Source organism: Eptatretus burgeri, chromosome 5 (genome assembly GCF_056783735.1).
Source record: "Eptatretus burgeri isolate ZD-2024b chromosome 5, Ebu_testis_v1, whole genome shotgun sequence".
In the NCBI taxonomy this organism is placed as follows: Eukaryota; Metazoa; Chordata; class Myxini; order Myxiniformes; family Myxinidae; genus Eptatretus; species Eptatretus burgeri.
Window position 1 is genome coordinate 19,152,168 of NC_140965.1, and position 17,123 is coordinate 19,169,290.

The following is a 17,123-nucleotide window of genomic DNA, read 5'->3' on the forward strand; positions in this document are numbered from 1 at the left end:
TTTAGGTATATGCACAGCAGGCAGAGGAAGAAAAGGCCATTACAGGTAACCACTTTATGTAAATGTCTATTGTACTTGGGGAGGGGAATCTTATTATTATTTTAATTAAAGCACTGTTATTAATGTTCACCATTGTACATTGCTAATATTATGTAAATACTCTGGATCAATGTTTAATTGCTTGAAACATTCAACTTGATTAATAAAATTAGAGATTTCATGAAATTCTGGTGTTTGTGTTTAATTAAGTTTTTGAACTAAAGTAAATGTAGGTTACTTTACTACACATCTTGTTCATTGTGTAAATATGTAAGTGTATCATTGTGAATATATTTTGAGAAATATATTCCTATTACACTTAAGCAAGGATCGTCTTTTTGTTGTTGTTGTTGTTTTTCTTTTTCTTTGAATTCACAGCAGTTGGGGTTTAAAATGGACCCTGCTACAAAGACCTGACCAGCAGATCTCAAACGTGTACATTAGCTTGTTTTGCATGATCCATTCATGTGCTGGATCCACATCTTTCAATTTGTTCTTTGTGGTGCCCACAGCATTGGAGTTTGCAAATCAAAGCCATAATAGTCATTTCCTTAGTGTTGTCGAATTACTCAGGAAAATGATGCAATATTTGCTGAAATCTTGTTGCTCTCTTTCTCTTCCTTTTAGAATATACAAGACCAGCGCTGTGGTGAAGTAGTTGTAATTGAGGCCTGATCTCGATTACCATCGAGGTGATTGATTCATTCTGGCAGTGCCAGGACCGGTGATATGGACACCTTGCCTGGTGCTGATGCTCTTCTACCGATCAAAATCGAAAAATGAAATCCACCTCATTCAGTGACACATGAATACATCGGTATCATGATTGTTGTTTGATGCTCGTGATTCTTGAACAGCTGTTGTTCAAAACATTGTCTTCAAGAAGATTTGCGGCAAAAAGGTATTCACCAAACTGTTACCTTTTATATCTTGCTATCTTCAAAGGTAGACGTTGAAACTACACACAAGCCATTTGGATAGAATGCTTGGACGTTTCCCACCCGCGTCCCCTCCCTCACGGCCTTTTCCTCTCCTCCCCATACTATTCCTTGTTCCCCAATGTGGTCACTCTATTAAGGAAGGGTTATTTTGTACAATCTGCTGAAACGGTCTTTGCTGCCATTTTATAAAGGTGCAATCATTGCAAACAAATTGTGCCTTTACCATTTTTAATGAGGGTAAAGATTATTCATGTAAAAATCACATGTACAGAGAATGATTTTGTTTTGTTTTTATAATAACATTCCAGTGATACAATGGATGAGAGATATGTGATGAATATGTCACCACAGGTATCCATGAAACGTGGTGGGTGGTGAAGTTTCTCTCGAATGATGAAGTGTTTTCCACTCTGGATAGTTTTCTATTCGAGGTGTCTGCATTTTGTGAAGAGCTTCACATGAATGATCAATAAATTATGGTAACACAAGTCATCACAATATCAATTGCCAGAGCACCTTTTGTTTGCACTTTTACAGTTTTCTTGTTTACAAGCATTGCGTTTGAATATTTGATGAAAATGCTTTTTAAACCTACGAAAAGCCAAGAAGTGCTGACTTTGTGGAGAATAGTACATGGCAACCTGGAAAGTGTTTAAGCTGAATTGAATGACACAGGCTATTAATTATATGAAATTTATCTGCTCGAATGCCTCCACTTTTAAAATGGCAGAAAGAAAAAGTAGCTTGTTTCAGGTGTGCATTTTATGAATGTGCAGCTTGATCTGAAACCTATTTTTCTTTGAAAATACTGCAATTTTGAAATTTATTTATTCTCTTGAAAAGTGTGTATGTAGATTATTTGGGTGAAGGGAGCTCGATGAAGGGAGAAGGGAGTATGTCGATGTTTTTTTTTTTGGGGGGGGGTTTTTTATATCAAAAAAAAAAAATTATTTTTAAGATGCACTTTTTGTTACTTTTCAGTAATCTGCATCCAAGTTGTTGAAGCACCAACTTGGCTGTTTTTTTTGTTTTTTTTAAATACCCCCACCAGAGAAGGGTATTGCATTTGGGTGTTTGTACGTAGAGAACATTTTTTTTCTGCAATTGCTTGTCTGATTGAGTTGTTTTCATGATAATTATGACATCATGGGTCACGTGATGTTGCAGCCATATTGGAAAAACTTTGGACCTCTATCTCTGAAACAGCACCAAGGATAAATAAATAAACTCGGCACATGGCGAGTAATCATGGGAATGTGGTTTTTGGGGATGGGGGGGGGGGGTTTAATGGTCATAAGTGCCTTCATTATGACTTCATAATTGCATATGTAGACTACAACATATGATCAGTATGAACATTTTTGAGGGGTCAATAAGGGATAAATTGGTCCACAGAAAAAAGTGTAGTCACGTGATTCGGCAGCCATATTGTTAAAAAAAACCTCTGAGATGGCTGAACAGATCAAAGCGAAACTTTACACGTTTGACTGCCTATCCATGAAGAGCAAAACATTCACCCACGTCAGACCACGTGTTTTGGCAGCCATATTGGATTTACCAGAAAACCGATAAAAAAAATCTTCAGAATGGCTGGACAGATTGAGGGGAACTTCACACAATGTTCCCCAAGCCTTGAGGATACCAGGGTATTCACGAATAAATGATATACCACATGGTCTGGAGGCCATCTTTAAAAAAAATTATTCTTGAACGACGATCAATTGACTTGAAACTTCAATTATGATCTAGTAGTGATGAGGAATATATGTTTTAAATTACAACCTGATTGAATGTATGGTGTGGCAGCAGGAATTATTTAAATCTGGGTTATTTTGACTTATTTAATTTTTTTTGAATAGGGCTCACTTGGCTGTGCCTGGGTGGGTTTGAGGGTAGAGTAACAGCTGAATCCCATCCAGGTTCTTGCTGATGACTTCATCTTTACTTTTTTTGCTTGTTAATTATGCAACACACCAGTACACAAATCACACAAAAGTCCTGATGAGGATCTGCAATCTCTGATTGATTGCTGTTTTTTTTTCTTCTTTTTGCAATTGGTGCTGCATTTGGCATTGCACTTTGGTGTGAAATCTGACATGACCATCCGATTCTCTTGACATTTTGCAGTTGTTCCCTTGTATAAGAACCAAGCCAAAATTTCAACTTTGTTATTTGGGTCCCACATTCAGTGACAAGTTTGGTTTCGTTCTGAGTCTCTCTAAACTCGTGTTATGTTTGTCCTGGAATGACATTTCTTCTCAACTGACATGACCATAAAAATGAACGATAACATCTGAAGTTCTGAGTGAAAATTAGCTTTGAACTTTTAACCCTGGATGCACAGCAAAATTTTAAAGGTCACAAAATGACTCATTAAATGTTATATGTATCTCGACTATTCATAAAAATTAATAAAATCAGGTGGGATCTCCTCGTTTGGGCAGAATTAAGTTTGAAACATTTTTACCCCATGGGGTAGTGTAATTAATAATAATAATAATTGGAACCATATTCTGTACAGAGAGTCGGTGCTGCTGAAGCAGTTTCCTGGGCTATTGGGCACAATCCTGGATGGGTCGCCACTCCAATGCAGGATACTCGAATGGCTCAATTATCCCAGCAAGCTGGTACTCAATTTGCCAACCTTGGAAGGATGACAGGCTGAGTCAACCCCCTAGTGTATAAATTCAGCGGCCAACGGGGCTTGAACTTAGGACCCTAGGATCCTAAGCCACCACCCTAACCGCTAACCCAACACCAGGGTTAATGGGGTAGTGTAGTGACAGGATATATAAATGTTGTTGTTCTTCTTTTGGCTGCTCCCGTTAGGGGTCGCCACAGCGGATCATCCGTTATGATCCGCATACTGATTTGGCACAGGTTTTACGTCGGATGTCCTTCCTGACGCAACCCTGGTCGCCTCTTACGACACAGGGATAAGGATTGGGTTTCACCATGATTCCGGGCTGCCCTACACCCTCTCATAGCACGGCCCAGCACAGAGCCCCGTCCTCAAGCGATCCTCCAGCCCAAGCCTCCGAGTAGCCGGATTACAGGCGCACGCCATTACGCCGAGTTGTGACAGGATATATAAATAACCCCAGTTATTTTACATCAGGCATACAAAATGTGAAAGGAAATTAATGCCACTTTCTTAACTTTAATTACTACACACACTTCAAATTAAACATACTCAGTGGTGTAAGGGTAAGAGCATCTCCTGGGAAATCTGCAGTTCAGACTTAATGGTATGTGCTACTTCCTTGCTTAATGCTCAGCATTTTAAAAGGATTGAGTGCGGACAAATAACCATAGGTTGGTAATACTAGCACAGGTTTTGATGGACCTAATGGCCTTTGTTGAAGTTCCTTGTAAGGGAACTCAAACTGCATCTGGCTTGGAAACTGGCATCCAAGTCATGTTAAATTGTACCAAGAAAAAGTCCATCCGAATTCAAGTGTGGATGGGTAAAGTTAGAATTTAAAATGTTAAGGCTCGTCGTGGAGCTGCCACAAACATGGACATACGTGAAACACAACACAGGGCTGTTAGATGATGCAAACACAGCCACTGAGCTTAACGTAATTGTCATCACTTCTTGGGCCACTCTGGATACATGTGAGACTTTCACCACCTTTTGAGGGATTTCATCCTCCCCAAGAATGTCAACTTGTGGGGATGGGGATTGTCCATGCTCTTCTTTTAAATGCTGAACGTCAAGCAAAGAAGTAGCACATGCCATTTTTACATCTTTTGTTTTGTTTTTTGTATGACTCGGCCAAGGTTTAGAGTTTGCTGAAATCTGGGATGTCCTTTCTGAGCAGTATTTAAGCTACAAGTATCTCTGGCTTAAAGTCAACAGGAGCATATGGATAAAATTTAGGATCATTATTAAAAAGGCACTTGATGTTTCAACCACTTGCTTTAAATACATTTTACTGTGATAAATTTCAACATGGTGCTGGCCACATGTCTGATGCCCATGATGATTTGATATGGAATTACCCAATGCATATTTGGAGTTTAACGTTTCCGACTTTATTTTCAGAATCGTGCATCATTTTCATTGTCCACTGGTGGGGTATTCGCCTGGTGCTCGCTTCAGTTAAAGTGACCGGCTAAAGGTTTGAGCCCATCAAACTGTTAAAATAACACCAGGTGGGTTGACTGAGCCTGTGATCCTTCTGAGGTTGGCAAGATGAATACCAGCTTACTGGGAAGAATGAGCCATTTGAGTGGAGACTTGTCCAGGATTGTGTCTCCTTGCCAAGGAAGAACTGCCTCTGCACCAGTATTCATCACAAGGTGTGAAAGGAGTGGTTCTTCTTATATTGTGGGTATCTGGGAAGATTTTGCAAACTTAAAAAAAAAAAAATCTAAACCATTGGATTCCAATCAAAATTTTCACAGACACGAATCTGCATTTTGAAGATCACTGGTAAAGTCCTCCCTGAAGGTGGTCCTTTGGGTTGAACAGCAAAGTATATGTTAGAGGATTTTGCTTATTTACTATGAACTAGCATATTTCTCTGGCATCACGTGGGCAGAGAAACGTGAATAAGGAACACTACCAAAGGAAATTTGGAAATTGTAATACCTTCTGCTACCCCCACCAGGTGATGCTACACGGTACACATTTGCATAGATAATTATTTATGCCCCCCACCCCTGCTCCCCAAACCACCATGTGAGGCTGCAGCCCCACACAAAATTGTATTTGTTCCCCAAGTTTGGAGTTTGTAACTTAAAAGATGTGGTCGTGCATCAGAAACAAACCCACACAGAGAGATAGACATTTGTGCCTTTTATAGGTATAGATTTTGTATGCTAATGAGCTTTCATGAAGACTGATCATTATCTTGTAAGTCTGATCTTTTCCTTTAGTGTGTTCCTTGAAAATCTTTCTTTTGGAGTGAGGATGAGGAAGTGAGATCTCATTTTGTGTGCAGTATGTTGGTTGCTGCTTTGCCTCTGCTGAGAGACTGCTGTGAGACGAGAGCCAGAAAGGAGGCAGTAGAGGACAGAAACCACCGACTTATCTACGATGGTGAAGTGATAGACCACAAATCAGACTCTGCTTCATTGCAGGTGATTCCAATAACCTTGAAGGCCTTGATTTTTCACAGCGGCAAGCTGAGTTAGATGTAAGGTGGGGGAGCCAGCCCAGAGGGGAAAGCAGTACTTCATCAAGCTGTGGATGAAAGCTTTGTAGGTGGATAGGAGTTCAGGTGTGCCAAAAAGGACTTTGTATGACAGAGGATGCCCAGTTAGCGGCTGGCTTTGCAGGTCAACTTCGAAATGTGTCATTGTGTCACCACACACAGAGGTCATGCCTGGTAAGGAGATCCAGGAGTTGAAATGACAACTTCCTCAAGAGTATTATTAAAAGGGGGGGGGGTGAGGTTGCCAGACTCCTTTTGGAAAGAGATTATGTGAGTTTTGTCAGGATTGAAAGACATTTTCCAAGTATGTGACTTGCTTGTGGTTTTATCAAGGACTGAAGAGAGATAAGAGGCTGCTGCCTGCCTGGCTGAAGGATGAGGAATGTCACGGCAAAGGGTGGAGTCATCAAATAGATAAATAGGATTTTCCAGAGTCGGAGAGATCATTTATGAAGATCAGGAATAGGACTGGGCCCAGCACACTTCCTTGGGGTACTCCAGCCTTGGACAGGGAGTCGATGAAAGGATTCTGTTGAGAGCCACACATTTGCTTCGAGAGTAGAGGAAGTTGGTAAGCCATGTGTGGAGTTGGCCTTGAACGCCAGAGGCAGAGAGTTTGGAGAGCAAGGCAGGATGCCAGACTATCAAAAGCACGAGATACGTCCACAGCGACGGCTCTGAACTCGTGTCTGACATTGAGACATCCAGCCATTGTTGGGTGAGTGGAAGCAGCATATCCAAGGTGGAGTGAACTGGATTAAAACCAAATTTGTGATGTAAGATGAGGTTGTTGGAGATAAGGAAGGATTTCGTATCAACTGCAATTATGGATTCTGTGACCTTGACGATTGGAAGTAAGCTGATAAGTCTGTAGTAAAGGGGATCTGTTTTTCACCTCTGCCACCAAAGGTGGATGGTTTCACCCCTATCTGTCTCTGTCTGTTTGTCTGTACATCTGTGAACAGAATGTCTCAAAAAGTTATCGATGGATTCTGACAATTTGGTGGAGAGGTTGGATGTGTGACAAGGACGAAATTATTTGATTTTGGTGAAGATCCAGATCCAGATACTAGAATTTCAGTGATTCTTCACCACTGAGATGGGGCAAAAACGATATATAGCATGATATTTCAAAAAGTTGTGTATGAGTTATGACAAAATGAGGTGGATGAGTTGCTTCGGTGACAAGTGAATTCGATTTGGGTTCAGGTTATCAGTGAGATACAAAACATAAGCTGTTCAGCCTGGCAGAGATATGCGCTCTCCTGAGTACCGTTCTCGGTTATGTAATGCAGTGATGTCAGATTTCCGAGCAGATGACAAAGTGAAAAGAGCAGGATTTTCGGACATGTGAGCTGATGCCATCTGGTCCAGTAGCAATCAGTCAAGGGATGAAATAACCTCAGGTGCAGAAGACACAGAGGCCCAGAGCAGTTGGGTATGACAGGGAAGGATGTGTACTGAGAGTGAGGGGTTGGGGACAAGATTTGGAAGTAAACACACTTAGGAGTTAAATGTTCTAACTGAGGAGTTAAATGAAGAACTGAATGTCGAAGCACAGACATGTTAAGATGCACAGCAAGCATCATTTGTGAATTTTTTGTTGTTGCAATCCATAAAGGTGTTGTTTTGTGTAAACTCTCAACACCTTGTACGTTTACGAAGGGTGTTCATTTATACCAATGGACAATGGTGTAAACTGCAGTTTGTAAACGTGCTGGTAACAGATAGTACCTTTCAAGAACTAACCTGTTCATTCTACCTTTTTGCACTGTCATTCAGCAAGTAACGTGGGATTTCTGAGCCCACGCTGTGTTGTCCGGGATTTTACCTGCGCACGCGAAGTGGAAAAAGCTGGGTTCAGCAATTGGTTTATGTCTGTCTGCCCATCCGCCTGTCTGTCAAAAAATTCAGTTTATGATCGAGGAAAAACTTGATTCCAATTGAATATTATATTTTGAACATGAATCAGAACGTGAACCTGCAGTTTAGCATTTATTTGGCTCCGAATTTGTCCTGATTGTACATGTGCGGAAAGGAGGGGATAATTGCTTTCCTCAATCTGTTTGTCTGTGTGGCAGTGAAACAAAATTGAAAATCATTCCAAACAGGAAACTTCCGTTTTTAAGGACGTCATAAAGGACACAAACAACAAGCACGAATAACTAATATAATGTGTTAGGGTGGTGTATTAGCCACTGCATCAATGGCGGTAAACTTCTGCAATCTTTTTTTAATACGACCTTTAAAATCATTATTTTATTTAAATTCAATTGGATACCTAAACACTGCGTGGGGTAAGGTGTTCTATGAACTCTAGTCTACAGTGTAATCAGAGCTTGAATGTGGGCCATTGCTATAAAACTTATCACTCGCGCTTGAAGATGTGACAGTTGTGGGTCTTGCGGAACGAACATTAACGATTGCCCTGCACAGCGGACTTGACCGAGCAGAATTTAAAATGCCGACTTGTATAATTGCCAGAATAAAGGGATGAATAATTATAAAGTTTTCTTTTTAAACATTAATTTTGTCTTTCCCTGCTATTCCAAAAGCAAAATGGAAACAAATGACAAAATCTAAATGAATAACAAAGCAGTAATTTCAGAATCTTCTGTAATTATAATGACTGATGTAAAAAGGGACCAAAAACAGCACTAAGATTATGCACTTTAAAAATGCACGTCTGCTCTTCAGCTCGTTATTTTAAAAGTATTTTTAGTGGTTCAAGTGCTTGTCAGAAATGGGAACTTTCCAGTTGCTTTTTGGCAAATTACTCTATTGGAGAGAAAAGGTTGCTCAGCAAGGTATGGTTTGCAGTGCAAACGAGGTATTAGGTCATTGTCTCCATGCAACTCGTACTATCACAATGTTTAAAAAGCCAATACATTATATCTATTAAAAATATAAAATACAAAAAAAAAACCTGAAGCCAATGAAATGCTTCATCACATGTGGGTGTTGTTTTTTGTAAACCTGATTTTCTTTCCATCGCTGTCCTTCCGCACATTGGCCTTCCCCAAGTCATCAGTGTAGTTGCATGTCAACCATTCCAAGATCAATTGAAACAATTCGGCAGCACTTGGGACAGGCTGGACCACTTCAATACTTGGGACCTTTGCTGAAGCTATTCTGAGCCAGGATGCTTGCCATGTAGCACATGTTTGGACTGCAGACCCCTGCTGGACCAGTATATCCAGAAGTTCCTCTTTCTCCTGGCTCTCCCTTTTTTCCTGGAAGCCCAGGCTTGCCAGGATGCCCACCTTTCGCTTGCCCGGGCAGACCAGGAGGTCCTGCAAGGAGTTGGGATGTGGGAGACACGGGGTATGCAAGCGAGTTTGTCGGTTTAAAATTTAAGTTCCCCCCTCCCCAGTTAGCCCCAGACTGGGTCGTCAGATTGACATCTATTCCAACGTATTGTGCTCCAAGATGCACCATTCCAGCTACTGGTAACACCCGTTCCCTTCGAGTGCAAAAAAGGTGTCACTACCCGCTCCCTTGGTCAGGGGTCAGTGGTTAAACCACTTGCACTATTCTCCATGCACAGGTGAAAATCACGGTTAGTCCTGATAGATCTGTATGCTGCAGTACAAAAAGTGGGCTTTTAGTTTTGTGGATGTATTAGAGAGTAACACCTGACAATGAGTCATCAAGTAGATTGATTGATAAATGTGATGGATTAGCTACAACACTTCAGATGACCTGTTCATGTACAGTGTGCCCAGTGGCTGCCAAAAGAAATGTGGGATTTTTTTGTGGGAAAATGTGGGATTTCAAAATTTGAATGCAGTTAAAGCTATCAAACTAATTAGGGTGCTCAGATTGTATGGTATCAACATTATAAGCAGTAAACATCCTATATCCACCTATTTCAATTAAAAAAATATACATAATAACTACTACATGAAGCAATATAGTGTCTGTATGGTTACATCATCTTACTTAGTACATGTATAGCCTATGGTTGCATAAATATCATGTATACCTGATGATTAGGTTAGCATTGATGAAAGCCTTTATACTATTGTACATCTTTCAGTATATAACAGTATATGTAATCTTAATTAAAATGCACAAATTCAGGAGTGTACACTATGCAAATATAACACATTAATATTGGAATTTCAAAACACTTTAGTTTTTTATTTAAGATGTTATAACTCAAACTGGTTACATTCTAGAGTACAACTATCAGTGCCAAGTGGGCTTTAGAACATAGAATATAAACAGTATTACTATTATGGAGAAAAAAATCATAAAATCATTTCCCGAGCATTGAATTACAAATAACATGTGAAAATAAATCTGTTTTACTTTGGTGAGGACTTTAATGCTACAAAATGAAAATAGCCCTATTCATATGCAAAAGAACATAATATATAAATGTGATACCACACATGATGCCAGGTTCAATGGCTGAACAAAGCAAAGTCATCATAGCACCCATTAAAAAAACTTTATTACAATGAAACTTATTTACATGGTTTATGATTTAACAGATTAACTCCTTCAAACATATAATACATTAGGACTGTTTCCATTTATTTCCCATCACCACTAACACCATCACCCTGACCTGAGAGGCAGATCACACTGATCACCCACATTACAATTTTCTTTTTCTGCACTGAGACAGTTTCTTTTCCAATTTTTCCAAGCTGGAATTGGTTTGTGACAGCTTATTATGTCCTGATTCAAGGAGGGCCTGAGCTGCACAAATTTCTACCATTCTTTGAGATTTTGATGCCAGAGCTTTCTTCAGACGTTCATTCGCTTCAGCCACAAGTTTATCAGCTGTTTTCAGGTCTAGTTGAAGTCTGTCCTTCTGTTCCCTGAGTTTTTTTTTCTCCTCAGTCTTTTGGAGCTCCATCTGATGCTTTGCTTTTTGCTGCTCTTTTTCTTCAGCTTCTTTTTTTAAGCTTCTGTTTCTCCATCTGTTTTGCATCTCTATCTGCTTTGTATTTCCTATGTGCTTGGCGCACACTCTCCAGCATCGATTTGGTAACTGGAACTTGGCATGGTTCACCCTTTCTATTATGGGTCACTGCAGCTTTTATGGTTCTCAAACCGTTCACAGTATTTTCACTCAGATGGGTTCTCTGTGAAGTGACTGTATATTTGTTCAGTGAAAAACCCCTTTCAACATCAGCCTGTCCATGTGATATGACCAAAACAACTTTCACAAACTGTCCAAGAATGGGGTACTTCTCTTAGCCAGTTGAGGTCTTCACATCCAACACTCTGGCCCAATATCTATCAACTCTCTGATATGAGCCTCCTTCCTCCATGAACCAGGATTCATCGATTTCATTCTCAACCTGGTAAAGCATCCATTCATCACCAATTTGATCTATGTCTTTATCAGAAAAGATATGAGGAAATTTCCGGGCAGCTGCTTTGATAGAATCCATTGATTTCTCCTGCTGTCTCATCAGTGGATGTAAGAAACGTAATCGCCTCAGTAAAGAATTGTCCAGTGGAAGGCGATTAATCAAATGCTTTGCTACAGCAGCATATGCATCCTTGACATCTGAGAAGAAACCAACTTTATCCAATGGAGTGATGTTCTATTTGGCAGAAGCTGTCTTGTTGATTCACCAATGGCAATGTGGTCATTGGATAACATCAGGTCCTTCTTCATAATGTCAGTATCAAGCAAATCTTGGCCTTCTTTGTCTTTTATGACTTCACATTTCAGAAATTTCATAAGTATGTTCTTCAAGAGATCTGAGACCTCTGAATAAAGGACATGAATGAGTGGCTCTTGAGACTGGAAGAGTGAGGAACCCATTAAGGTACTGCACTGGTAAGGTACTGCAAGAAGTGCAATCTGAGCAGGGTCAGGTCACACAGCTGTTTTCTAACATCTTTGTATCTCTGACTTGAGATAAGCAGCTTCACATTTTCTTTTGGGAGGAAGACAGTGAAGTACTCAACCAAACTTTCCCATTGCTCTATCACTCTTTCCAATACAGGGCCAATGCTCAACCATCGATTGCTAACATAGCGTAGAAGAACATGGTTCTCCACCTCCATGAAAGCTTGAATTTGGGAGTAGTCCTCTTTACGTGATGCCGTTTGATGGAAGAACTTGAATAGCTGATCAAGAAAACTGTCTATGCCCCATGATTCTAGAACACCCATTGCTTTTCCAAATGCATTGTGTACTGTGTGTATGTTGCATGATCATACATCAACAAGCCCATGGGAACCTGCAACCTTGCAGTCTGCACCCATTTTTTTCCCATAATGCTTTGTTTTACATTAGATCCATCCATTCCCAGCATAATCATGTTTTTTAAATCAAGACCATCTTCTTCCAATGTGTCTGAAAGGGTGTCCCTCAGAATTTGAGCTGTTGCATGACCCAACATCTTTGACTTCAGGTAGCGTGTGTCAATCAATCCATCATTCCAAAAACGAATATGGATATCAAGTTGCTTTTTCATCTGGTCATTAGTAGTTTCATCTAACAAGATGGCATAAAATGTAGAGGTGTTCCTAATCTTTGTAACAGGATCTTTATGAAAGAAAGAACCAAGTTCATGTGAGACTACATATGAGACTTTACTACAGTTAAGTTTCACATCCCTTGCAACATCACTGTCGGCGAACATTTCTTGAAATGTTTCAGCCATCTTATCACATGATCTGAAAGATAAATTGTCTTGTGCAACTTTCATGACCCATATAGCTTCTGCTTTTGTAACTTTGTCCTGGTGTGAAAGAGTCCATTTTTGGGATGTTCTAGAGCAGCGTTTCTCAACCAGGGGCCATCGGCCTTCGACCGGGGGGCCATGAGCGGACGCCGAAAAACTGCGATTCAGAATGCAGAAGCTTGTAATCTACAATTAAGGTGACAAGTCTCCGGTCATAGTGTCAAAGTAAAAAGGGTAGATGAGTTTAACCACGATTTTGAAAGAGAAGGCGGAGCCCACAGAGCATTCATAGTAAACCAATGTTTACAAAAACTTTAGAATTTTGTTTTTTTCAATTTTTTTCTCAGATGTCGAAGGTTCAAAAATGGAATGACAGCTATGTCAAGTTTGGATTCACGAATGTCAGTCGAGATGGCGTGGACTGCGCGCAATGTCTGCACTGCTCGCTCGTGATGTTAAATGCGTCACTACGTCCTTCCAAACTTTCAAACCATCGCGACAAGATGCATCCCGGAAGGAAGGAAGATAATATCGAAGCTCTGTCTGCTAAACTATCACGATATGACCGTGAAGCGACACTTCCCAAATTTGGATTCCGGCCAGAAGAAAAACCTGCTCTTCAATCCAGCTACGAAGTGGCATACCGAATTGCGAAGTGCAAAAAGCCGCACACTATTGCTGAGGACGTTATCAAGCCATGGACAGAGAAAATGGTGGAATTGATGATCGGACCAGAGGCGAAAAAGAAGATCCAGCAAGTTTTGCTCTCTAATGACGGATTGACGACATGGCCGCTGATGTGTGCCGTCAAGTTTACTCCGAAATCAAACTAAGCATGCTCCAGGCTAGCCTTCAATTAGACGAGTCTACCGACACCGCCCTGGAGAGCCAGTTGATCGCCTTCGCTCGCTACGAGAGAAAGGGAAAGATGAAGGAAGAGTTCTTGTTCTGCAATACCCTACCAACCACAACGACAGCGGCAGATATCAAACCTATTGTGGACTCTTTTTTTTGAAGCTAATGGACTCGGTTGGCAGAATTTCAAGCACATTTGTACTGATGGTGCCCCAGCGATGGTTGGCGTCAGAGGAGGGTTAGTCACGCTTGTGAAGAACGAATGGCCCCATGTGACGTCCTCCCACTGTTCGCTACACCGATACGCTCTTGCGTCAAAGACTCTTCCGCCTCGTTTGCTGGAAGTCATGGACGTCGCGGTCAAAGTGATCCAACTTCATTCGTGCGAAGGCCAAAAATCATCGGCTCTTCCAACTCCTGGCCAACGAAATGGGAGCGGAACATGTTGAACTTCTGTTCCACACCAAAGTCTGTTGGCTATCGAGGGGGAAATGCCTCTCTCGGCTGTATGAACTCCGGGTTGAGGTGGAAATCTTCCTGCGAGACAACGAAAACAACCTCCATGTCCACTTCGACAATGAAGAGTTCGTAATGATGCTCGCCTACCTGGCCAATATATTCGGCCGACTCAACGAAATGAACCAGTCCTTGCAAGGCCGTGATGTGAAAGTCAGTGACGTTCAAGACAAGCTCGCCGGACTGTCTGCTAGAATGGAAGTCTGGCAGGCACGAATCAAGGCCGGGTCCACTGCCTCGTTTCCTTTATTGGACGAGCACCTGCAGACGCAGAGGATTGAGCTTCCCATCGGCATCAAAGATGGCATCACTAGACATCTCGACAATCTCTCCGCTGAGTTCAAATCGTATTTCGACGATGCACCGTTGGATGTTCCGTGGCACAAAGACCCGTTTAACGCCAAAATTGAACCGACTGAAGACGAAGCAGAGGAGCTATCAGAGTTGAAGGTTTCAAAAGCAATGAAGCTGGTCTTCAGTAACAAAGAAGACCACTCCACCTTCTGGTTGTCTGTTCAGGATGCGTATCCACTACTCAGCAAGAAGGCATCCGTAATGCCCATTCAATTCGCCACAACATATCTTTGCGAATCTGGATTTTCTGACCTTGCGACCATTAAAACGAAGTCCAGAAACCGTCTTGACGTTGGGAATGATATTTGCCTTGCTGTGTCCAAGACGGAGCCGGACATGAGGCCTCGTCAGACAAGCCCAACAGCAAGTGTCTCATTGTATTGCTTAGAAAAATGTTTACTTTGATTTATCTTTTAAGACTGAGTAAATAAATTTCATAAAACGACATGTGCATCTTTTATTGAAGGGCAGGGGACCACGAATGTTAAGCGACTCGGAAGGGGGGGCATGGGCCATCAAAGGTTGAGAAACGCTGCTTCAGAGGTTGATGCTTGTGACAGATATACCCCACCTGAGCCCATTTTCAGCTTTGACTGTCCGGATGCAATTTCAGTTTTAGCCACTCTAATATGCTTTGTTCCTTCAGCATGTCTTTGCAGTTGATAAACACCACCATTGCTAATATCAATGTCTTTCTTGCATAACGCACAATGAGCTTCCTGGTCTGATTTATTTTGTACCCACTGGCTAAGTGCATGCCCATTCTTGTCCACACTATTCATCCAATTTTCATGAAATTTTGTTGTATGTCGTGGCATTTTGATGAATTAATAATATGTTCTCTTGCTTGTAAAACAGATTCTACAGCTACACCAGTAAGGAGGAAAGCAAATAGGTTCAGGAATTGTATATACATGTATATGCCAAGCAACAATCCAATATACATGTATCATGAAAGGGAAAAAACACCTTATATGCAAGTTAAATTGTTGTGAATGTTAACATTACATGTATCAGCATTACCAGTATTCCAAATAAGTACCTCAAATGGTACATCTTTTAATAGCCATTTATAAATGTGCAATCACAATATGGTGTTGTCTTACACTTTCAGCATTAAAAAACCATCAGACACTGAACATGATGATGAAGAGAAATGTGTTATTTTATAATAACCATGATATCCATCAATTATTTATATTTATTACCACAGCAGAAAGATTGAAAGTGCATTAAATGACACCTAAAAAAATGCTCCAGAGGCCAGGGGTACAAAACCCTATCAGAATTTTGGGCTTAACAATGCTAAAAAATCTGCTGTAGCCATTACAATTTTTAAAGGTCTGACAAAAATGTGGGAAATGTGGGATTTTTTCAAAAATGTGGGACATTTTGCAAAATGTGGTAAATGTGGGACCACTGGACACCCTGTATGTAGTTCACACTGAAGTTGTGATCACAAGTTTTTGAAGATACTGAGTTGGGTCTTTGTTTGAGGGTTTGAGTAAATTGTTGATGCTCAAAACATCCGTGTTGTAACTACTGAATGTTTCTCACTTTTGCATAACCACTCGCCTCATATCTGTCGAGCCTGGGTTCGAATCTCGGCTCAGGTCTAAACTATCATCCTGGTGTTTCCCACGAGGGCGAGGCATCAATGTGTGTGCCGTCCTTTGGATGGACGTTGAACTGGGGTGTCCTATCTGCCAGCATTAGTTGATGGACGTTAAAAATCCCATAATGTCCTTTGTGAAGAGCAGGCGAGCTATCACCCATACTATAGCTAAATGCCAAATTCTTGCCCACTCAGCCGAGTAGCCTGTGGCGGAGTGGCGACCTGTCCAGGATGGTAACCCTAGCCACAAAAATGCTTTGGCAGCACCGACACTCTGCATGGTACGTTATTGATTCACACTATCCCCAAGTATCGCAGGCATGTCCGTGGTCAAGATGTGCTATGATAATGGAGCATTTTTCCACTTGCTAGAAAGGCTCCTAAAACATGGTGTACGAGATGTCTCGTGGTGTCCAGATTGATATCTGCTTCTCAGGTGGAACAGGAGATTATCTAATGGAAGCTGTTGCCCTCAGTTTTTGATTACCGATGTTATAAATGATGTTCATGTTGCAGATCATTATGTGAGGTTTATTAAAGTTTGTAAAAAAAAAGAACAAACAAACAATAACAGGCCTTTGCTGTTTATGGTTTCAACAATCTGTAATGAGGTGCAGTGAACCTACCTGGATGACCAAGAGGTCCTTGAGGACCGAGATTACCCACACCTCTTAGTCCCTTCTCACCCTTTCTTCCAGCTTCACCTGCATAATATATAGGTAGAATTAAGGCTATAGGTCAAGCGACATGAAGGTTAAAAAAAATTTGAATGTACCTCACCCTTTTCACCCTTTTTGCCCGGCTTCCCCGAAATTCCGGAATCTCCTGCCTGTCCCGCCCGTCCTGGATACCCTTGTGGGCCACGACTCCCGGATGAGCCGCGAGTACCAGGTGGGCCAGGAATTCCAGGCAAGCCAGTACGGTGTTGACAAGAACAAGGCATGGCATTCTGGAGCAGGGAAGGCAGCTGGGCTGGGACACA

At 41.2% G+C, this 17,123-nt stretch overlaps 1 protein-coding gene across 1 annotated transcript in view; it reads right to left on the reverse strand.

Moving 5' to 3' along the window:
• Window positions 1-1,255: 1,255 nt before the first annotated feature.
• The window catches only part of LOC147025964 (uncharacterized), a 197,432-nt gene continuing 181,564 nt past the window's right edge, over window positions 1,256-17,123 (reverse strand). The window contains exons 23-25 of the mRNA XM_085883562.1: window positions 16,922-17,113; window positions 16,768-16,845; window positions 1,256-9,435 (exon numbers count right to left, since the gene is read on the reverse strand). Coding sequence (XP_085739688.1) covers window positions 9,245-9,435; window positions 16,768-16,845; window positions 16,922-17,113 — 461 coding nt within the window. The 3' untranslated portion in view covers window positions 1,256-9,244. The remainder of the gene's footprint in view (window positions 9,436-16,767; window positions 16,846-16,921; window positions 17,114-17,123) is intronic.